The following is a 24604-nucleotide window of genomic DNA, read 5'->3' on the forward strand; positions in this document are numbered from 1 at the left end:
TTGCGCTCTAGCCATTATCCAGCCTATCAACATTATCAACATTACCAATCAATCCCTTCACCTGGAACCATCATTGGCTTTACTACTTGTCTTTGATAAAGTCAATAATTAAGTCATACACAAAACCCCGACAAGCTTTCTTCTTATAGCAGCATGACAAGTGATAGCTTCTTCCTGGAAAACACTTGATCCACACACAATCCATAAATGGTATCAGGAAATATGGAAATTAGCGCTTATGGAAAAACGAACACATAGTTTAAAAGCAATGAGACAAGGAACAGAAGCAGATAAGTTCTATGAACTTATCGGCTTTATTGTATTTGTTAGTCAAAGTGATGGGGCTTGCAAGCCTCCAGCCTCGCATCGTCAGATCTGGCAATCCACATTGGGATAATCTCTGAAAAATAATACAGGACAACAACTAGTTTAATTCATGCTTACTTTCCTAGAGCATTATATGTATAACTACTCTTATAGATAATTGAACTGTTTTCTCACACTATTGTGTAAGTTATATCTGTTTTATATTCTGTTCTATCCAAAACCAATAAAAACATTATTTAAAACAAACAAACAAACCAGAAACATCTTTCCTTTAAAACAGGGAGGGGGGATTCCTTTGAATATAAGAGCAACAACACTGGATCAAGCCAAAGCTCCATCCAGTCCAGCATCTTTGATTCCCACAATGGCAGCCAGATGCATCAGGATGCCCATAAGCAGGGTTTGATGCCAATAACAATTTTCAATTTTTTCTCTCTCCTCCTTCAGCATATTCAGAGGTAGAATGTCTCTGAACATGGAGAAGAAAAGGATATTTAGCCAGGATTGCTCTATGGAACCTCCAGGTTCAGAGACAGTCTCCTTCTGAATAAGCTGAAGTTGTGGATGCTAACAACAGGAAAAAGATTTTGGTCTCAAACCCTGCATTGTATAATCAACTTTAAAAGGATGTTTAAGCCAGTGGCCCACACCACATGATGTGCTGTATGAAGAAGGCCTTTCTCTTCTAAATCTGTTGCTGTTTTTCAATTTCACTGGGGGATCCTGAGTTCTAGTGTTACAGAAATTGAGATAACCTACGAGTACTATTCAAACGTTTGTGCAAAGGAGTGCTAAAATACAACTTGTAATCTCTTATATATTCAATCTGTGCCATGCAATCATTTGTATGTTTATTCAGAATGAAGTCTCACTATGTTCAATGTGGGAGGCTTGCTCCATAGTAATTGTGTTTGGTACATTCAGTGATTGAATTTGGATAGTGTGAAGGATAGAAACACTATTAACACAAATATAGCATAATAATCAGTGGAACAATACAAATCAACACTTTGGTCTATACTTTGATTCAGGTTGTAGGCCTACAAGCAGGGTTGCCATATTCCAGTTCCACAAATCCAGGCAGGCTATTTTACATATTATGCAAATTATTTGCATGTTATTTGCATATTGTGCAAATTATTTGCATATTAATATTTGGATTGTCCAGTTGTTTTGTTTTTGTGCCTAGGAATTACCACCAAAAACTGGGGAAAGATGTGAGAAATCTTTTTTTAAAAAACAACATTTTCAGCCTTAAATGCCTAGACTCTAGTTTCCAACACTATGGAATATTGATTGATTGATTAAGAGGATTTATATCCTGCCCTTCTGCTGCTAAAAACAGAGCTCAGCACAGTTTGCAAATATAATAAAAACAATAAAAATACACAATCAATATAAAAATATAATAAAAACACAAAATAGCAACAAACATAAAGTAAGTCAGGGCAGCAGTATGGTTAACCTTTGCTGGTCACTGACCGAAATAAACTTATTTACATTTTTTACTATGGTTAACCATTACATATACAATATATTTCAGAGATGTGGTGGGTGGAGAAAAACAAGAAGCCAAAATGTTAGGAAAAGGAGTCTTTCACACCACATGCTCAGTTCTAAATACTGTTGCAGCAAGTTTTACAAGTTCCTCCAGTATTCCACTGGTGCAGGCACTCAGACATTCAAAGTATCTGTATGTTTCTTAGGTTTTATAAAAGCAGAGCTTTGCTTAACTCAAAATTTCTTCTCCCTTTGATCAACCACATCTACACAGGTTCCACTGGGTCTGGAAGTGTGCAACAACCCCACACATACCTTGCTAATTAGATTACCAATGCCAGGATTATTTATTTATTTATTTTATTTAATTTATATACCGCCCTAAGCCCGGAGGCTCTCTGGGCGGTGTACAAAAGATAAGACAAGCACAGTGTATAAATACAATAAATCAAGAAACAAAAACAAACAAACAATAAAAGAACCAGACAACGACCAAAATACAAAATAATAGTGAAATACTGTTAAAATACACTTTAAAATGCCTGGGAGTATAAAAAGGTTTTCACCTGGCGCCGAAAAGATAGTAGCGTCAGTGCCAGGCGCACCTCATCGGGTAGACTGTTCCACAGTTCGGGGGCCACCACTGGAAAGGCCCTAGTTCTAGTCACCACCCTCCGAGCTTCTCGATGGGATGGCACTCGGAGGAGGGCCTTAGATGTTGAGCGCAGTGTACGGGTAGGTACACTGTCTTGTCGACTGTCTTGTCGACTACTCTCCTGCTCCCCCCCCCCGGGCATCATGAAAGACCCGGTCCTGGGCTCAGAAAGAAAATAAATATCTGGTCCTCTTCAAAGTACTGATAAGCCTCTTGTTTTAATTAAAATAATAATTATAAATTCTTGCTCTTATCACTAATGGGAGTTAATTATCTTGCATATGCTGTTGTTGCTTCTATGGCTGTAACGGAGTGAGGTTAAAGATAAGTGAAATGCAAATAGGAAAAACAACAACACAAAAGGCAGTAACACTTTCCTAAATGTAATACCATACCAACCACAACAAGATTCCTATGAGTAAGGCAGAAAACTCAGCATCCCACAACCAGTCAGGACTAATAAACAAAAACCCAAACTAAAAAAATCCTAGCAGCCAGTCAGCCAAGGTCACAGAAATCCCCATGCAGCACAACCTGACCTGGGGACTGCAGTTAATGCAGAATGCTGCAGCACAATTGCTGACATGAGTGAGATCCTATCAGCACATAATACCTCTCCTCTGAAATCTGCATTGGTTGCTGATTTGCTACCAGGCCAAGTTCAAGCTGTGCTTTCCATGTTATGGGTGCCACATAGTACAGTACTTGTTCTGCTCTTGTAAGAAATCAGTCCTGTAAAGTGGCAGCACCTACGCTTTGGAACTCCTTGCCTATTGACATTAGGCAGACTGCTCGTTTCAGCACCTGCTAAAATCAGTTTTCTTGAGGCAAGCCTCTCCAGGCATGTGGAAGCTATTGTGTTTTAAAATCTGTTTTTAACTCTTTGTTGGTTTTATTATTTTGAATGTTTTTAAGTATCTGTCCTTAACGCTTTTGCCAATAATTTTATTGTTTTAATTCCTTCTGTAAACCGCTTTGAGATTTTTTACAATAAAGTGGTATATAAATGTTGTAAATAAAAATACATAAATAAATGTTGGAGTCACTGTGGCCCTTGAGTCTTGTCCCACTTTTAGGAACCAAGGAATCTGCCTTATACTGATTCAGGCCATTTCATACCATGATTTCTTAAATGCAACACCATACGAACCACAACAAGATTCCTATGAGTAAGGCAGAAAACTAAGCATCTCACAACCAGTCAGATTCCTAACCAAATACCAAAAATATGATAAATATTTATATAAGCATGACTATCAAATATATTTATTATTTACACAAACTGTAAAGATATTTATAGTGCAATCCTAGGTTTATTTATTCAGAAGCAAGTCCCAGTGTATTCAGTGGGGCTTACTCAAACAGGGACAGAAATGCAACCTCAAGTGATAAGCAACTTCATTCACACAACCCAAAATTCCGAATCATGCCACTTTACACTGTTTTGCAACTGTTTATACTTGTTTTTATGGTTATTGGATTTTAAATGGCTTTATTTCTTGTTGTGAGCTGCCTTGGTTTCCAAGCCTACCTCACAGGGTTGTTGGAAACACTCCATAGACATGCGCGCGCACACACACACACACTGCAGATGTATAAATACATACAGCCCATATAATAGTTTATTGTCAAACCAGTTGGTCATTGCAGAAAAATCAGTATTAGTTTTAAAAAAATCAGTATTAGTTTCCTACAGAATAAAAACTGTAATACGTAGGTAAGCCCTGCCTACTTGCTTTAAAATAGGACTGGAGAGGAGGACAGAAAGAGTTAGAACACAAACACAATTCTTTTTTAAATTCACTCCAAAGTCCCATTGATTTTCAGCACATTCATAACCATGTCTACTCAAAAGTAAGTCCTATTGAATTCAATGGGATTTACTCTGGGCATATGGGATTACCATTGCTTTTACAAAAGCAAGTATTGGGAAGGTTTTCAAAACACTGCCCAGAATCTGACTCCTGCACACAAGAGGGAAAAAAAACTGAAATGTATATGCTTACCCAATTTATGAGATTTTCAGATAAACAGGGGGGAAAACCACCATTTTCTGGCATTGCAATGAGGTTTTCTAGACACTGCCTCAGGTCAACCAAATGCAACCCTGGCTTCACTGATTGGCTGCAATCCTGAATGGGCGGGGTTAAAGCTATGAAGTGCTATACAGTACTGTTTAAAGAAAGATTTAACAGTTGGGGGCGGCTGTCATTTTTATGTATATCTCGAGAACTGGACCACCTAGAAACTTTTTTAAAAAAAATTAAAGCAGAGAATCTGGGCCACCTAAGGGGCTAAACAGGTGCTGGGTGGCATGCAAAGAATCCAAGTAAAACCCGGCTAACAGGGCAATATGGCAACCCTACCTACAAGGAGCAGTACCAAAAGGGGCCTACTAATAGTATGATGATGAAATGCCTACAAAAACCTGGAGTCAGCCTGGAGTTTGTCCTTCCTTTTATCCTAGCAATCAGAATGCATATTTCTTGTGCTGGGTTTGCCTGAGATCAGGCACTCCTTACAAGTTATTTTCTGCAAATACTATTACACAGTAAGTGCGAATGCAAAATTTGAAAACTTTGCAAAGAGGCATTGTCATGTCTTCTGCTGTGCAGGAGCTAAAGTCCAGGCACTCATTAAGATTTATTATTACATTTATTATTAAATTTGTATCCCACCCTTCCTCCCAGAAGGAGCCAAGGGTGGCAAAAGTACAGTACAGTGGTATAAATACCATTTAATGGGGCAGACTCCAAAATAAGTGAGTACAGGATTGCACCTTTGGCTTTCTTGTGAGGAAGTGGCAAAACAAATATAGGTAGCAAGTTATTTTATAAAAGAGGGGTATAAAATCAAACAATTGTAAAACAAACATTAATAAAATAAAATAATTATTCGGTAACATTTTCAAATCCTGCTAATTACCTCACTGACTTTGCTGTTGGGGGAGAACACTGGAAAATGGGTTTCTTTTTTTAACTATGCCGTTAGGAAAAATACTAACTATTCTTTTCCTTACTATTTTATCTGTAAAAGTATAATAGTAATAAATAAATAAATAATTTAAAAAATGAAAGCAGATCACAGTCTCTCACCACAAGTGCTAACCAGCCTAAAATAACTCCTTACGAATCAATCCCCTATGCGCACTAATCTGGGAGTGAGCTCAATTGGGACGTGCATCTAAAATATGCAATAATCAGGCCAGATTAAGATTGGTTGGAGTCTTGGACCTATACTAGTTTCGGTGAGAGAGGAACAGGAAAACATGCCCTTTATAGTACAAATATAAATCACTTTGGTTAAAGAAACCAAAATTTGATGCCTATGATACAAACAATGAGTCCCCTTTTTTGCAGCCATTTTACGCCTCCTGTATCTTCTCAACAGTCATGTGAGGTAGATTAAGCTGGGAGTTGGTGACTGGCTGAATGCAGGAAGTGAGCAATAATAATGATGAGTTAAGGACATTTAAAATGCGAAACTGCACATATTCAGAGTATCTTCTTTTTGTTTATCAAGGTTAGCAAAGTGTTTTTGTGTGTGTGTTTTGTTGAGAGTTGTGAAACTCCACAGTAGCGTAGTAGTATTTTTTGAAGTCCACAAAAGTTTATACCATAATAATTTTTTTTAAGTCTCTGGAATACTACAAGAGTTATTTTGTGGTACCTTATTTCATGTGTTTTTTTGGGGGGGGGTAGGGAGCCCTATTTTGGCACAAGGGCTCCCAACTAGGGATGTGCTTGAATTTCACAAAAAATGAATTTGACATGGATTTCCTATTTATTCACTTTTTTTTTTTTTTTGTCCTTGTGGATCGGGTTTTCTTCTAGCAGTTTTCTGTGGCTGAAACAGTTTTTTTTTAAAAAAAAATCAGCTCAAAAATACCAATATTTCCCTCAAAATATCAATATTAATATTTCCCTCAAAACATCAGTATTAATACTGATATTTTGAGGAAATATAGATATATTTTAAAAATCTATTAACAAATTATATTTTAAAAAAGATCTAATTTTTGTGGGAAAAAACCCAAATTGGTATTTATCACAAATAGCTAACATTGATCCCTGACGAAGAGGTACGGGAAGCAAAAATTGAACTGGCACTGAAATGCGGATCTCATCTCTACTCCCACCCACCTTCATCTGGCCTTGCTGAGGAATAATCACATGCAGTCTGAAACATGGAAAACTCTATTGTCCCTTTCCTGCTTTTCCCCCATAGCATCCCTGAGCCAATGAATATAGACAAACAGGTCTACCTAGGTAACGCTTGCTAGAGGGAATGCAATGTCTAGCTTTGGTCAAGGGAAGATGGGGGAAGCAAGCATTGAATCGTGGGAATTAAAAGTGTTTAGAAAATGATATAATTTGACCTTACCTTCCCCTTTCAGAACACAGAATCATGCATATGTAACCCCCTTCCACTGATCCACACAGTCCCAACTAGAACTAGTAATCCCTCAAAGTTAAAGTGACTCCATCCAATACTTCAGCTGTGTGGTAAAATGCTTGTGTCTGTGGAAAATAGCCTGAATTTAAGTTGGTTTGCTACAATCAGAGGGATCCAGTATTTCTGCACTTATTTTGAAGGGCAACAGATAGAGAAGGAGAAAAGGCTGTAACAGCTTTCCATGGATACAGGGAACAGCCTCAGAAACTGCAGGGTTAGGCTATGATAGATAATAGGCTGTCCAGAATGCAGAATAATGGGTCAATTGTGTATCGGGGATTAATAAACTTTCTTTTACACAGCTATTGTCCAAGAGTTAGGATTGTATCTACTAATTCTAGATAGGAATGAATATGAAATTAGGGTCAGTGGCAGAGATCTAAAATATATAATTTGGGAGAGATCTAAAATATAGCATGCTGAGAACAAATTGCTCTTCAATCCCTTTCTGGTCAGCTTACAATGCTATGAGGTAACATCTTTTTATAGGCTCTAAAGGAATTAAATCTATTCAGAAAATAACTTGCAGTTACCCAATCCTTAGGTGGCCCTGTGAAATGAAGTATCTCTTCGCTCCCCATTGATACAATGGGAATAGAAAGGAACTACTTTCATAAAAGGACAAGATAATTACAATATATTTTGCAGTTGTACACGGAAGCCATGAAAACTAGGTATAGACTGAAGGCGAATATTTATTTGTTTAAATATATGGTTTTAAATGCATGGTCACATATAGGGTTGTTTCCAGACTTGCCCTTCTGTAAGAGAAGGACTCCTGTATGCAGAAGGGACTGGGATCGAGTGGAGGCTCCTGCTGGAGGAGGAAGAGAGGGAGTTTACTAATTCCAGCTGCCCCCTGCAACCCCCAGAACCACCTGCCATGGTGTTCTGGAGGATCCTTTGATATTTCAAGTGTACACTTGACATTCTAAGCAACTCATGATATACCTTCATTTATAGCAACTATTATGGATATAATTAAATTTAAATTCTATTCTACATCAGAGGAAACAAAGGACGACTGTCATCTAGTTAAAGATGCTTTAGTTGATTAATCCATTAAATGAATTAAAGCTAGTGGGTCAATTAATGCAAGTTTAATAGAGGTGCATTTTTTTTTAGAAGATTGCCTGTGCAGTCTGCTCAGTTATGTGGAAGTCGATCTCCCAACTGTTTAATTCAAGGACACAAGTTTAATCTGTAATTAAAATTTTAGTTGATTCACCTAATGATTAAATGAATGAAGTCTTGAGCCATAAAAATAAGACCACAAAATTTTTCTATAGCGTTATTCAAGGAACAGCAGCCAGCTTCCCCTCCCCCCAATATTGTCAGCAAGAAAACTAATAAGCCAATATTCCCAGAGCTGTTTCTTGAACAAGTGTGTAACTAGACAACACAGAATATGAAAGAGCTGAAACTACTAGCTTATCATTGACTCACTCATATGGTTCTGGCACAATGTATGTTCTCTAGCTACATGCACCAGTCACTTTGTTTAATTTCCCTTAAGAGCAGGGAATAACTAGGCATTATGCCTAGCTTTATTGTAGCATGGTAGGGGAATATCGGCAAAGGGAGCTGGAAAAGATGTCATGACAGCAATGCTACTACATCTCTTTGAGTCCAGAGTATGACTTGAATGGCAAAACAAAATATCCTTTCTGTTTCTACCACAAATACAGCCTTGTGCCAGCTAAATGGCTATAGCAGCAGCTCTCCTTTCATACTTGGGGCTGGCTCATATGTTCACCAAATGTAAAATGTTTAATGAAGACCAAGGCATAAGTGCATAATTAGGATTTGCTTGTGTGAACCCTCTCTGAGATAAAAGGGTGGACAGATCACCCAGACTGCATACAAGCTAGCCCTTTGCTGTCCAGCCATGGGGAAGGGCCAGGGCTCAGTGGAAAAGCGTGTGCTTTGTATGCAGAAGGACCTAGGGTCAATCTTTGACATCTCCGGGGGGAGAGCCACTTTATTTATTTTTATTTTATTTATTTATTTTTATTTCGTTTCATTTCTAGACCGCCCATAGCTAGTAGCTCTCTGGGCGGTGTACAAAACTGGATTAAAATACAATAATATAATAAAATCAATAACACATAACAGCAAGTTAACTAACAAAATTAAACGTAAAACATTAAAATGCCTGGGAGTATAGCCAGGTCTTAACCTGGCGCCTAAAAGACAGTACTGAGCCAAATTACTCATTTGCCCAGAGGAGCAAGCAATGTGGTGAAATTGCTTGTGCTGTAAAACCTACAGATAGGTTGGGGCTGTCAGGTTATGAAGAAATCATAATATTTTGAAGGTCATGCCTGAAGAATACAAAGAAATCTCCAAAGGCATATCACTGTACTTCTGGACAGACTAGAAAGTTACAGCAGCCTTGACCTACACAAGCCCTTCAGACACCTCTGACTCTCTCTAGCCTGGAGCAAGTCTAAGATTTTGTTAAATAACTAACTTCAAAGGGAAGATTGTCAGTCAATTACTCAGACTGAGGTACTGCTGCTGTACAGAGAATCTGTCTGTCTTTCTTACCAAAAGATCAAAAGAAGCTACTCTCTGTCTGCAAAGATAGAACCTTTTAATAACTAAAGCTGTGAAAAGCTCCCTGAAATTTGTTGTGGTCCTAAATCCACATATAAGCAGGCCGAATAAATGATGTGGCTTTAGGAAACATATAGAAGCTGTTGGACATTATGCAAGAAGTGGATTAGAACATATTTAGTATATTGGTAAGATTAAACAATATTTTTGAGGTTTTTTTTAAAGCAGTCTTATAGCACACACTTAGATTACATATACTACTATGCTTTGATTAAAAGGAAAAAATAGAAATAATTATTAGGCTTGAATTTTCTTAAGTTTGTTTGTGAAAGAGCCCTTGATTAGTAATTTTACATTCAAAGTAGAAATAACCTTCTATGCATGCACTAGTTCAGATCTTCCACTTCTTTGTAGTGTCATCATTTGTGTATTGACTCATTTGACACAATCTGTCAATCCTGTTCCCACGCAAGGGACCAATGAGATCTGTATTCATAATAAGAATCTAATCTGTTTTGGGAAGTTTAATGCTATATTCAATTACACCTATATTAAAATGATATGTAAAAAGCAAGAAACAGGGCTAATTCACAATGGTATGTATATCATTTCCTCGTTACTTATCATCTACTGCCTGATGACTCGCAGCTTAATGCGTGACCAACTCCATTGGAAAGTGTGGCTACGAAAATTCTACTGGAGATGTTTAATCTGTGATGGCCCATGCACATATGCAAGTAAGTAAGTGGTGTAGTCATTAAGTGATGAAGCTGCCCATAGAGAATGTGGTTCACATGTCACTCATGGCCAACTTTTTTGACAAGTGTGCCATATGTCAAGTCAAATTAAAAATGCCAACCTAGTTTGCTGGTCTACAGTATACATGCAGCTCCTTCCCCTGTGCTTTGTTGTGATTCTGCCTGTACCTAGCAGTACAGTGTTAGAAAAGTAGGTAGGAGTGTAAGCCTGACTCTGTGGCATAACCAGCCCAATCCATCTGGGCCACAAGTTTCCACTGCCTGTATAATTTGGAGAGTCATGTTGCAGCTTGCAACCCATAGAATGGCATATCTTTGCAATTAACCAAATGCAGGTGAATCAGACTTTAGCCCAATAGAAGACATACAAAAGAAAGGCTATAGTGACATACCAACTTGTTTTAGGTTGGCAATCTTTACTTGAAGTTATGATAAATATACAAAAACTGCTAATATGATATCATCATTCTTTATTCTTTGGTAGTATTGTCATCCGAAATAAAAGATGCACGGGAATTGGCAGAAATATCATTTTGAAAGACAAAATAATAGCTTATTCTACATTTTAACCTTCAGATACAAAATTTAGAGATATTATCAGCCTAAATCATCACCTAGTTAAATTGAAGTATTGGGATTTAGGCTAATGTAGTTTCAAATAATTTAATGTGGTTTCAAATAATTGGATTTTCAGAAAGAGGCCTGCAGAATACTTCCCTTATGACATCCACTGCCAAGCAATGTTTTTTAGGGCCCACAAGAAAACCTACTCTGCAAAATCTGAGGTACTAATTTCCATATACATGTTTCAAATGTGCACAGAGTTGGTATTTGTGTAGTTGCTCACACTTGTTTAGTCTGAATATATTTGTTTCAATCAGTTATTTATATTGCAAGCTTCGTGATTTTCTGCACTCTGATCCATATGCTTAGAGACAAATCAGGATCTGTCTGTTTAATGTTGGAGTCACCATAGCAAAGGATGATTTACAAGACACGGATACTGAGGGGGAAACCAGGCTAACTACATATTTCTCTCCTGCTGAGTTATGATACAAGATGATTAAAACTGGTGTAGTACAATATAGCCCTAGAACGCAAAGGAAATAATTAACGATAGTGAAATGGTGATAGAAATATAGGTGTCATATCTCTGAGACTTAAAAGGCATATCAGTACACAATGAATACGCTTTTTACTGAAAAATATATCTTTGTTGCAGTGTAGAAGTGCTCAGAGTGCACTTATGGCATTGTTCCATTTTGAACACATTATGTACACTATGATGTAGACTTTATATCTGATAATTTAACACAAGCTGTTCTCATTCCAGCCAAATCAATGGCAGCATTCTTTGGTGAGGGCTGAATGTGGCTCATAATAAAATAAATCAGACTTGTAAATTCTATTAAAAACCAAAGTACTAATTAGCAGGACTGCTTTAGAAGTAAGAGACTCATGCTTTTTAAAAAATCCAATATTTCATTTTTCTTTAACATAATGTGTATGTTGCTGTTTCAATGCATATTTAAAAACATTAGGCAAGCACCCTTCTTATTATGTTTTAGATAATTGCTAAAAACATTTGGCATGTGAACAAGTTATATATACCTTTTTATTTAATAATCAAATATCACTGTTAAAACAAAAGGCAATTAATACGATAGCTCTCTGTATTGCAAAGACCTATTTACCTAAAATAATAATAATAAAAAAATCTCTACAGCCTTTCTATAAAAAGCCAGGAGACTCTAACCAGAAATTCTGAGAGCACGGTCCAGGTACTTTACTTCCTGCACCACTGGGACAGCTCTCAGGCTGAGAGACCTATTGATCTGATCTTTGTTGTCCTGCAGAATGTGCCCCCACCCCACCAAAGGTAATAGGCAAAGTGGACTACTGTGTCACATCAACCACGCCAGATGATCTGGAGAGCTAACAGAGGCTGATATTAGATTTGGTTCTAGGTCCGAGAAACTCATAAGCCAACTCTGAGCAAGCCATACAGACTCTTGTGCCTTAACTTGGCTGTATATCTCCCCCTTTCCACTGGACTGCTGCCTTTTAAAACCAAACCACCTGCCTGACCTTGATGGTGTTTCTGCCTCTAGCCCCACCCAGCGTGGCCAGTGGTTGAGGATGACAGAGGACCATGGGTGCCCCATGACTGACCAGGATTGTCATCTCCACGTTTGAAATTCTATGCACGAATAAGGCAGCCCCCTTCAGACTAATCCTGATCATACATTGCCCAGGGAGTGTGTCATGGATGGAGAGGAATTGCTCTGCATATTCTTACTTGCACCACCATGCCTTTAGATTGAACATTTGAAGAAAGCTGGAGTGCCTGAGCTGAGGTTTGAACAAGGGACTTTGTGGCTTAAAGCTCACACTCTTCAACCCTATAGTATATCAGTTCTATTTGCCCTGTCATTGCTAATAGCGTATGGACCTATTAATAATGTTGACCAACTTTTCATACTTGCCTGCATGTCTCAAAGAACAAATAAGACACATAAACTTTGTACTCATACCATTTTTTCACTAGTTCACAAAACAAAATGTGTGACGAAAATAATTTTCTATGCTAACAAAGCATTGAGCAAACTTATGATGACATATATATACAAACGACAATCAATTGTGGATATCTTAGAAAAAGGACTTATCCCACCCTCTTTTTGTATTGCCTTCCTTTATAGTGTTAAATTTGCCTCACTGTCAGTAAACAATAGCACAAGAGCGGTAAATTCCACAACTCACATAAGTGAATTATAGAAGATTTGGCCAAAGATGCAAGTAATTATAATAATAATCTATACAATGCTTTCTATAATTGTACTTTGATTTATAGTAATATTTAAATAAACTCTTCAATGCTCTTGCAGATGCAAATCTAGGTATGCATTCAACACCATTTAACATTTTAAATGTGCTAATATTTTATTTGTTAACTGCTATGCGAGGCACTATTGGTGGCATTTAAATTTTAGAATAAATAAGTAAATAAATAATAAAAATATCACAATTCAAGACTGGTCAGCTGACAGCCAGAATACCTGGGTTTGGGAATAGATTCTGGTTTCTTGATTCTGGGAGAGGGTATGCTGAGCGTGCCATGACTCAGAATGATTGGTAGGTGAAAATCCTCTGTCCTCAGCCACTCTGAAGTCTGGGGCCACCCGCTGCCACAAATCAATCAGTCAGTCAATCAATCAATCAATCAATCAATCATGTATTTCAATGAAATTTCTTTTTTTACAATGACACAGAAATATGGGATCTAGGCCACTTTTTTTTTGCACAGTTATAAATACAGACAGAAATAGGTCCCATTGCTACAGATTAACTTCTATTCTGTGGCAGAGAAAATTCAGTCCTGCCTACCCTAACCCTATATATTCCAAGGTACACAGTGCAAACAATATATGCCTGAAGACTAGTTGTTGTTTAGCATGGAAATAAAATAGTTCTTTCTAGGCCTACAACTGGATTGTTGGTGCCTCAGTATCTGTTCCTAGTCCACAAGAACTACATGAAAAGTTTTCAGCCCATGTAGTTCTTCAGTGAACATGATTATCTCACCATGTAGGTGATGCATCAGACAGACATCTCATGGGTGATATGGTAACCATGCCCACTGAAGAAGTACATAAATGGAAGACTTTACACATGATGCTGCAAGTTGTACCCCTTGTTCTTTAAAATCTCCATGCAACAACTGGGAGGAGATCTGAGGTGACATATCATCAGTGTGTGGCTGACACAATTTGTTTTCTCTTTTTCAGTGGAACCAGGTGAGATGACGACAGTCTGAATGGATGTCTGGAGTCAGTGGTGAGCTTGATAAGGATGAATAAACTTAAGCTCAGCCCAGACTAGGTGAGATGATTGTTAAGGAGAAGTGTGACTGACACAGGAGATGGTGGTTAGTCTGTTCTAGACATGGTTGTACTTCCTTTTGAAGCAGTTGCACCATCAGAGATTGCTCCTAGACCTGGATCTGTTCCTTGAATCTCAAAGGGCATCAGTTAGGCATGTTTTTTCCCAATGTAGGTTGGTACACAAGTTGTGCTGCTCTTGGAGAAATATAGTCTAGCCACTCTTATGTAGGCTGGATAATGTCCAGGATGGATTTTTGCAACATACTCTACATGGAGTTGCCTTTGAAGATTATTTGGAAACTTCAAATGGTTCAAAATGTGGGGGACACACCTATTAGGAGATAGGACCTGGTGAGAGCACATATATCTGAGCTGAAAGAACTGCAGTACATGGGGCAAATGAGGCCAAGCACAGCGAGGGCAAAAATGATGAAAGGAAAATAGTGCAAAGCAGCAGAAGCCAGAGGAGCAAAAGAGCACTGAACACTTTCAAAATAATGTAAATGTTCAGCAAGATATTTTTCAGTACTCTTTTCAACTGCATCAGATGTGCTACTTTTGAAGGAAATGTCCAGATTAGAAAAGATCCAGTACAGCCTTAAAAAAACCCCTATTAAAACATCACTAAGTTGGTCTGTGACAATAATTAATGATATGCCACTCATAAATAAATGGTATTCAGTAATACAGCTTACAGCCCAAATTATTTTCTCACAGAGACTTACTAAGGCACCATTCTGCTCCAACCAACCTAGTGCCATCCTCTCAACATCTGAAGGTGCCAGTTGTAACCCTTGCAAATATCCCTGCTTCATTCTCACTCTGGGATCATCATCTGAAGCAAGAATTACTTCATCCATATTTAATGAACTCTAACAATATTAGGATCAACGTGAAACAAAAGTAGTCGTATAATGAGAAGGAAACACTTTCTGTTGCTTGCAGGGAGTGCATATACTGGCAATACAAGAGGGTCCTGAGTTTTGATGAATCAAACCCAAAGCATGACAACATAAAAACTTGCTGGGTTAAACTTACAGAGCAATCCTATGCATGTCTACCCTGAAGGAAGTCCCACACTGTGCAGTGGGGCTTATACCCAGGTGGGTATAGGACAGCAGCCTACATTTGCAGCATCCAGCATTCTGTTCCCAATGGCAGCCAGCCAGAGGATGCTAACAGGTTCACAAACAGATGGAAATAGCCATTCCCTGTTTCTCCCCAGCACCTTAGAATCATCCCTGAACATGATATTTTCATGTCGCTATCAAGGCTAATAGCTATTAAATCCATTGCATTTCCAGCCCTTTTTAAAGCCATCACATATTGTGGTAGTGAATCCCACAAGTTAATTATGCATTGCTTGACAAAAAAATTCCTTGAGTTTGCCCTGAGCTTACTACCAATCTGTTTCATTGGATGAATCTGAATACTATTATTGTGTAAGGGAAGAACAACAATTTCTCTCCATTCTCCCCATGCCATTTATAATTCGAAAAGCTTCTATCATATCCTTCCTTAATTACAAATGCTACTTTTCTTAATAAGAATGCTTCAACCCTTTATTTGTTTTAGTTGTCTTTCTCTGGCTCATGTATGGCATCCTTTTTGAAATAGAATGATCAGTATATTCTATAAAGCAGTATGAATGTATGTATCAGCAACACAGATTTACTTAACTGCTGTTTTATTTTCAAGCTCTTTCAACTTCTGACACTGAATTTGCTTTCTCTCCTCCCCCCACTGCTATAACACAGTGAGCTGATGTTTTCACTGAGTTTTCTCTGTTAAGTCAGGATTGGATGCCTTATTTTACACTTATTTACACTGAGTCTCATCTGCAATTCTGTAGCTCACTTACCTAGTTTGTAGATATAATTTGGCCATTTACATTGCAATCCTGTACCCACTTAATTGGGAGTAAACCCCATTGAACTCAACAGAATTTACTTCTGAGTAGACAGACATAGGATTGTACTTTTAGCTTAAAAGCCTTTTTTTGGCTGACTAGGATACTTCATGTACCTTCATGTCACTACTTCATTCCCCATGCACAGTTTTCTCATCTCTAGCAGTATTTAGTGTTATCTAAACTCGCCTGGGGAGGATGGACGGAATCAGCAAGTGCAGAGAGTGAGCTTCCTCTCAAGTGTAACTACATACATTGGAGAAAATATGGTATTGATTATGTAAATCCAAGTTTACTAATGTGTTGCTTTTGTGTTAAAGATTTTAGGAAACTCTTGTGTTTGTTTATTCCCTTCCAACAGTGTATATTTATAAACTCAGCCAATCTTGCATTATAGGTCAACATCTTGGAAATGTGCAAATATCACATAGCAGCAAAGTTTCTCTTTCCTTCAAGTGAAAAAGTAATCCTTTCAAGCTGCAGGTAACTGTTTTCAAAACCCCTTTCTTTACCACCACCACCACCACCACCCACATTTTATTAAAGAAAAAATACTTTCTTGTGCATATTATTAGACAACTGCTTGGTATTATTTAGGGATGGGAAACCTTGTCTCCACTCACCTCTGACAGATTTGGTAACAAATGAAGCAGTTAAAAAAATACCCATAAACAATTCACATAATTTTCTAAGCCAAACAGCTTCTAAAACCCAGTCTACTAGCAAAGCAAAGGAGACATTTCCCCATTGCTTTGCTGGGAGTTTGCTTTTCGTAGCTTTCCCCCAGAAAAACTGGGGTGACAGGCAAAAGTACAGGGAATCCTCCACAGCTGAATGGTCTTATTTTAAAGAAAAGTCTGCACCCAGAATACATAAAAGAGCACAGCACTTAAAATTAAAGTTATTCTGAGCAAAGGTACTAGTTCTAAGCCATTTAGGACAAGTTTTCAATAATATGTAATTATTCTTCAGGAGCACCCATATATGTGTGAGATCCTGAACCCTGTTATTTCTGAAACTATTTGACTGAATTATTCAGGTGGGCTATGCTTATAAAAAAAACTGAAAGTGCTCATACCTGCCTGCAAAAGGAAAAAGGCAGAATTTCACAACATGCTGCTTAGTCACTTCAAATGTGCTAAATTAGTAACTGGTCTCATCAATTCAAAATAGTAAAAAGGAAAAAATGAGAAGTAAAACCAGATGTGTCCTAAGTTCAGTTGTTGGAAACATCCTGTTATTGACTGATAAGAATAGCTAGGTGAAAGAACATCCAATTGTCCAATCCGTGGAAAAATACTGAGAGCTGACATTAAGAACTAATGGTGCAATCAGGGCTGGCACTAACCTGTAGTGCCCCCCTTCCCCGTGTGTGCATGCTCTCCACCCTTCCAGCTGCAGGGGCCCTTAGCTAGCAGCAGGGGCCCTCAGCCAGCCGCAGGGCCCTCTGCCAGTGCTTGACCTGGCCACCCACTGGTGCCAGGCCTGGGTGCAATGGTCTATTCTTGATCAAATGAGGTAATCACAGATGGTCATAAAACAGAAGGAACTATCTAGTATCAAAACTGCTAAGATTAGAGAAAAATTCTATATAGGTAGAAAAATGTATTCAGATATGACCTCAGTGTGATTTGGGGTCAAAGTTATTTTAGATGCTCAAACTGTAAGTGAGGATCTCAACAGACATTTGGACTGGGTCAATTGGGGAATAGGGTACCCTCTGCAAGATTAGGGAGTATATAATTCAAAATGATCTCATTAAGTGAGTCTTGTGAATTCCTTACTTATGATTGACCAATGGAAATGCTAAACTCCTTGACATCATAAATCACACTTTTTTGGGGTGTATCCTGAAGCAATCTAAAAATCAGCTGTTTTGATAAAAGCAGGTGTCTTCTCTTCAGAAATTGATTCTGGTGAGAGGTCCCATTTCTGGAAAAAGCATTTCAGCTAGATCTTTCCTTTTGTAAGTCTGTAATCTTCTGCTATAACTATTAGATCTTTTTCTGTAATAGGTGCCCTAATTCTAATATTAAACTCTTTATTATTCATCTCATTTCTGTTGCATTGTTATTTGTGCCCATAGCTAGTTCCATTCCCTCTCCTGCCCAGAATCTGCATCATAGTGTGAAGGAGCTATTAGTGCCTAAATCTCACAGATTCAGGAAAGTGACCCTAAATTAAAATCCTTCCCCTGGCCAGCTCAATAGTTGTACAAACTGCATGATAATTATTAAATGGGCCTATGTACTAGGCATGCATGACAAAGGCTCTTTGTTCTGCCCTTTAAAAAAAATACAGTGATTCTTCTGTGATGATCATATTCCCATAGTTCTTAGGAATCATGTGACTATATCAACATAAGAAGAGTTCTGCTGGATCAAGCCACAGGCTCATCTAACCCAGCATTCTGTTCTCATGGTGGCCAACCAAATGCAAGCAGGACGAGAGGGCAACACCACTCTACACACTTGTGATTCCCAGCAACTGGCATTCAGAGGCATCTTGCCTCAGAAAATGAAGTTAAAACATAGCCATCACAGCTTGTGGAAAACAACCAATAATAAATTATTTAAACATATACTGCCATTTATATAACTGAACTTTGAACGCATCCATAAACAACTCTTTGGTCCTTGTCAAAATATCTTTCCCCTACTGAAATGTTTTGCCCAACATCCCCCAACAAAATTGAAATGGTGCCTCTGATCTGACCACTCACAGTATGTATGTGTAAGGCAGAAATTTATATTCCTGCTAACATTTCAAATATTTGGTTTTTTACTAATTTTAATCTAAAACATCTCCACCCCAAGAGATACTAATTTTAAGAATGGAAAAACATTACTAAATAAATCTTACCTTCTTGTAGAGACTTCTCAGGTCTCTGTACTGCCACATGCTATTTAAGACCTGAGATGCTGCCTTCACTACTTTTGGTGAGTGCCTATTTAAGAAAAAAGGGGGAAAAAGACACAGGAGTAACTGAAAACCTCAAGGAAGCAGTCTAATAATCATAATTTTAGTTAGTACTTTATGAGAGGTGGGTTTATGAGAGGTGTGTTTATGAGAAGTTAGAACACAAGTGTTGTCAACACTGACTGGAAGCACCTCCCCAGGGTTTCAGAGAGGCTTCTAGAAATGCTGGGGACTGAACCTGGGCCTTGCAAAGCATGTGCTCTACTATTGAGCGACAGTACTTACTTATCATGTGGGAGATGAGCTCTTTTTGGCCAACGTCTTTCCTTTCTTTTCAATATTTATTAAATGTTGGAAGAGGGTCGAAAGTAAATATAGTGAAAGGTAAGAGAGTTCACTGAGAACATGATGCACCCCATTGTGATTTGGAAAGAGAGATAACAGTAAGAAAAAACAGCCCTACAAGTAGGAACCTCAATAATACACAAATGCAGCAAAGATGTTAAGATAATTTGGAAATATCCTGTCTAACACTGTTGGATTTCATACGTATAGACCTGCAGGCAGATCATCACAGGTAGCAATGTGCTTGCTTTGACTGATGAAAGGGCAGATGTGATGATCTTCAGAAAATACTGGGATAAGAGCTAATTCAAATTGCTGGATTCGAAAGTCTTATTTTTCTTATCTTGAATTGATTTTAATGCATTTCTATACAAATTGTAAGCTGTTTGGGAATCCTATGTTGTTGAAAAGTGAAACAAATAATGTGTTGCATCCAAACTTGTGTGAATGGAAGATTGATTGGACAACAGGAATTTCCCTGTTCTCCTTGCTGCAACACCTTGTGTCATTGCCCAAAAGCTTCTGCTGAGAAACTTTTCCAAGGTGCAGGGGACTAGTATTGTACAGGTTTTGGATGCAACACAATATATCTTCATCAGTAATGTAGTGGCAAATTTGGTAGTGCAGGATCCCTTCATGACAGTCACAGCCCCACCCCTTCTCCCCCCCTTTTTTGCTGCTGGGTTGAGAATGAGATCCTTGTTAATGCCTTCTTTTATAACAACAATGTCCCTAGGAATCAATCATCATGAAAGGGGAGAGTGTTAGCTACTGAAAAAAGTTTTCTCAGTGGCTGACTCACCTCCTTTCACTCTGATTGGCTCCAATCAGCAGGAAAGAACAAGGAAGTGAGTTGAAGACTCTTCTCAGTGGCTAACATACTCCCCTTTCATGCTCCATGGCTTGTAGGATGCTGGAGACATAGGGATCCTGCTGTGACCCTGCTCCCAAAAAAGTAAGGGTTGTAAGACTACCACCCTAAGACCCAGATGACTACACCCCTGGGACTCTTCATGGAAACAAATTCACCACCACTTTAAAATTTTTGGTAATATAAAATTATAGTCTAAAAGTTCTACAGTTTTAATTATGAACATCTTGAAATAAAAAGAATCATCATTATAGCTAAAAGCTTTCTTACGTCATTATTAAGTGTGAAACATTATTCTATAGTATACCATTCCAAAAACATAATATAGTCCATTTTTTAACATAATGCCTTTCTTGTCTACCTTCTGTAATTCTGATGCCCCTCACTGGATCGTCACCTTGTAGTGGCGAGTGGGCTTCAGTGTTCCAATGAACCCTGTGAGAGATGCCGTTGGGAGTCATGTACTCCCAGCAGGGTCACCCATGGTGGTAAGGTCAAGGGAGAGAAATCAGACAAAGAACAATCCAAGAAAGAATGTCCTCAATTGGCAGGATAACAATGTGTATGTTACAACAGCTGTGAAGGCGGATGAAGGCTGCAGCAGATAAAAGACTTCCAATCGTTGTGGTATCCATGCCATTGGATCAAAACCTTTTTCTGTCAAGATTGTGTGTTGATCAGTGTGTGCCCATCTCCCCACATAAAACAAATTCATATGCACAGGCATCCTCCAACCAAAACAAAAGTCCCGTGGCAATCGGCAAATGGCAATGGGAGCAGGACTGTGAAATCCGGAAGCCCCTAGTCATGGACTGGCACATGGGTGGTGGATACAGATTCAGTCACCCTGATTCAATGACCGAGGCAGTTGAGTAGTTTGGCAGTTATATCCATGACTGAGCAGTCCTGTTCAGGATCTACTCTGCTCACCCAGTATGGGGAGGGGGATAGAAACGGTTCCCTAAACATAGTCTACCTCATCTCTCTCCCTGATTGGATTACCGCGTCCAGAGGGGTCACCACTTAGCGGTTGCAAAAGTCAATTGAATTTTGGAACATGGAATATATGGACATTGCTGGACAATACATATAGTTAACGTCCTGAATGAAGGACTGCCATCATCACGAGGGAGTTGAGACGTTTTAATATTGACATAGTAGCACCCCAAGAAATTCAAAGAGCAGGAGAACGACAACTGAAGGAAGAAAAAGGAGGCTTCTTCTGGAAAGGACTGCCTGAACAAGAACTATGAATACATGGAGTAGGCATTGCTATTAAAACTAATCTTGTGAAGCTCTTGTCAGAAGTTCCTATTGGCATTAATGAACGGCTCTCAACTTACCAGTTAAAATTTGCCAACAACCAGCAGGCAACTATTGTAAGTGCTTATGAACAAATCAAGGAAATTTTTTATACCCAGCTGGACACCATCTTATCAGAGATACCTAAGGAGGATAAAATTATCCTCCTGGGTGATTTCAATGCAAGAGTCAGGCATGATTTTGATTATGGCCAGAAACCATTCGGAAAGGATTTGGCAATAGCAACTTGAATGGAATTCTACTTCTGACTAAATGAGCAGAGCATAATCTTGTTATTACAAACACGTTCATTTGCCAGAAAAATAAATTTAAAACATAATGGAAGCACCCTCAGTCGAAGCACTGGCATCTTCTGGATTACATAATTGTCCATGGTAGAGATCGTCATGATGTACTCCTCACTAGGGCCACGATGAGTGCTGATGACTGCTGTACAGATCACAGATTAATTCGATCCACTATGACCATTAATATTGTTCCTCAAAATAGGCTCTAAGGAAGAAAACCAAGGCGTAAAATGAACATCCATGCCCTTCAAGATCCTATTAAGTGAGCTTGTTTTCAAACAATGCTTAAGAAGTATCTACCTATGGAACTCCCTGAAAATGTTGAGGAACATTGGATTAAACTGAAGACTTCCATTATCGCAGCATGTGAACAAACTATTGGATACCAAACCAAAAAAATCAGGATTGGTTTGATGAGAATGACACTGAGATTGAATGTATCACCGACAAGATAAGAAGAGCCTTCCGGATATGGCAGAATGACATTAACTGTGCTGCTAAGAATAAAATCTATGCCAGTGCAAAGGCTGAGTTCCAGCGAAGAACTAGAGAACTTAAGAATGCCTGGTGGATAAAGAAAGCTCAAGAAATCCAGCATTTTGCAGATGCTCATGATATATGGGGATTTTTTAATGCCACAAAGGCCATCTATGGACCAACAAATCATGGTACGAATCCCTTACTTCAATGGATGGTACCAAACTTCTTAAGGATTAAGAGTCTATTGCTTTGGAAGCAGCACTACCATGATGTCCTTAATTGTAACTCTATTGTGGCTGGTGAGGTCTTCTCGCAAATTCTGCAACAACAAACTAGAGATGAGTTTGCAGTATCCCCTAATTTGGATAAAGTCAGTAAAGCCATTAAACAAATGAAGAATAACAAAGCTAGTGGACCTGATGGGATTCCTGATGAAGGGGGTTGTAACAAGATCTAGGGCCTTTTCAGTGGTGGCCCCCGAATTATGGAACAGTCTCCCCGACGAGGTACGCCTGGCGCCTACACTTCTATCCGGCGCCAGGTCAAAACCTTTTTATTTTCCCAGGCATTTTAATATATTTTATTAGCTTTTAATATGTACCAGATTGTTTAATTGTTTAATATGTTTGCCTTTTAGTGTTTTTTATGTGATTTTATTGTATTTTACTTACTGTTGTGCACCGCCCAGAGAGCCTTCTGGCTGTGGGCGGTATAAAAATTGAATAAAATAAAAAAATCAATAAGTCTTTAAAGAAGGTGGGCCTGACCTTCACAACAACTTCATAAACTCATTGAAAAGATCTGGATGAGGGGGGAGATCCCAGAAGACTTTAGGGACACTGTAATTATCACTCTTTTTAAAAAGGGTGATAGAACAGATTGTGGGAACTATCGAGGTATCTCTCTTCTTGCTACCGCAGATAAAATCCTTGCAAGGATCCTTGCGAATCGCCTCCTACCTATCTCAGAAGATATCCTCCCAGAATTCCAAAATGGTTTCCGCCCTTCCAGGGGGACAGTGGATATGATCTTCACTGCATGACAGCTTCAAGAAAAATGCCGGGAGCAAAACCAACCTTTATATATGGCATTTATTGATCTGACTAAGGCCTTTGATCCTGTGAATCGAACTGCTCTCTGGACCATCCTTTTGAAAATTGGATGCCCTGATAAATTTGTGAATATTTTGCGACTCCTTCATGACAACATGACAGTGACAATTTTGAAATACAGTAGCTTTCAGAGCAATCTTTTTGTACACCGCCCAGAGACCCTTCGGGCTTAGGGCGGTATATAAATAAAATAAAATAAATAAATAAATAAACAAATCCATTCAGAGTCGGATCAGGAGTAAACAGGGATGCATCATTGCTCCGACCTTATTTGTTATTTTCATTGCTATGATTCTCCACCTTATTGAGGGGACAGTAGGGTGTGGAAATCATATATTGAACAGATGGAAACCTGTTAATCTCAGTAGACTGAAAGCAAAAAGTAAGGTAATTACAACCTCTGTCGTAGAACCTAAATATGCCGATGATAATGTAGTCTCCGCACATTCAGAGAAAGATCTTCAAACTATCCTAAACGTCTTTGCAGAAGCATATGGAAAGCTTGGGCTCTTGCTTAATATAAAAAATCCCAAAGTGCTTCATCAGCAGGTGCGAATTAGTCCCTCTGTAGCAGCATCAATCCAGCTTAATGGTGTGATGCTGGAGAATGTTGATCACTTTTCTTATCTTGACAGCCATCTCTCTATAAAAGTTGATACTGATGCTGAAAATCAACATCGTCTGAGCTCTGTGAGTGCCGCATTCTCTTGAATGAAGCGTAGAGTGTTCAAAGATCGGGATATTTGCAGGGAGACCAAAATGTTTATTTACAAAGCCATTGTACTACGGACCTTACAGCACGCCTGTGAAACATAGAGCATTTATAAACAGTATGATACCTACTATTGGAAGCTTGTAATTGCTATTTTCTTTTCTTTTTCAGTAATGTTATTTCTTATTTAATTTTGAGAATTGTATTATTTTATTGATGTATTGATGTATTATGTTCTATTGATGTATTGCTATATTCGTGTTTTTTGTAAGCTGCCTTGAGGGCCTTTTGGCCATAAGGAGGGGAATAAAGTTAATAAATAATAATAATAATAAACACCACTCCCAACTTCTTGAAAGATTCCAACAACACTGCCTCTGGAAAATTCTGCAAATTACTTGGGAATATAGGCAGACTAATGTTAGCATTTTGGAAGAAGCAAAGACCACCAGTGTTGAAACAATGATCTTTCAACATCAACTTCACTGGACTGGCCATGTTGTTTGAA

At 38.4% G+C, this 24604-nt stretch overlaps 1 protein-coding gene across 9 annotated transcripts in view; it reads right to left on the minus strand.

Annotated features, from left to right (window-relative positions):
- The window catches only part of CTNND2 (catenin delta 2), a 1018171-nt gene that overhangs the window by 53713 nt on the left and 939854 nt on the right, over positions 1-24604 (minus strand). For 7 of the 9 annotated variants that reach the window (XR_009758379.1, XM_061589265.1, XM_061589259.1 and 4 more), the window contains 2 exons: positions 18910-18994; positions 13314-13439 (listed from right to left, as the gene is read on the minus strand). Coding sequence is in view for 8 of the 9 variants with exons in the window: in XM_061589265.1 (XP_061445249.1) it covers positions 13314-13439; positions 18910-18994 (211 nt within the window). In the remaining variant the exon portion in view is untranslated. The remainder of the gene's footprint in view (positions 1-13313; positions 13440-18909; positions 18995-24604) is intronic. The other 2 variants (XM_061589272.1, XM_061589250.1) reach the window with 1 other exon arrangement.

This window comes from Rhineura floridana, chromosome 1 (genome assembly GCF_030035675.1).
Source record: "Rhineura floridana isolate rRhiFlo1 chromosome 1, rRhiFlo1.hap2, whole genome shotgun sequence".
Classification (NCBI taxonomy): domain Eukaryota; kingdom Metazoa; phylum Chordata; class Lepidosauria; order Squamata; family Rhineuridae; genus Rhineura; species Rhineura floridana.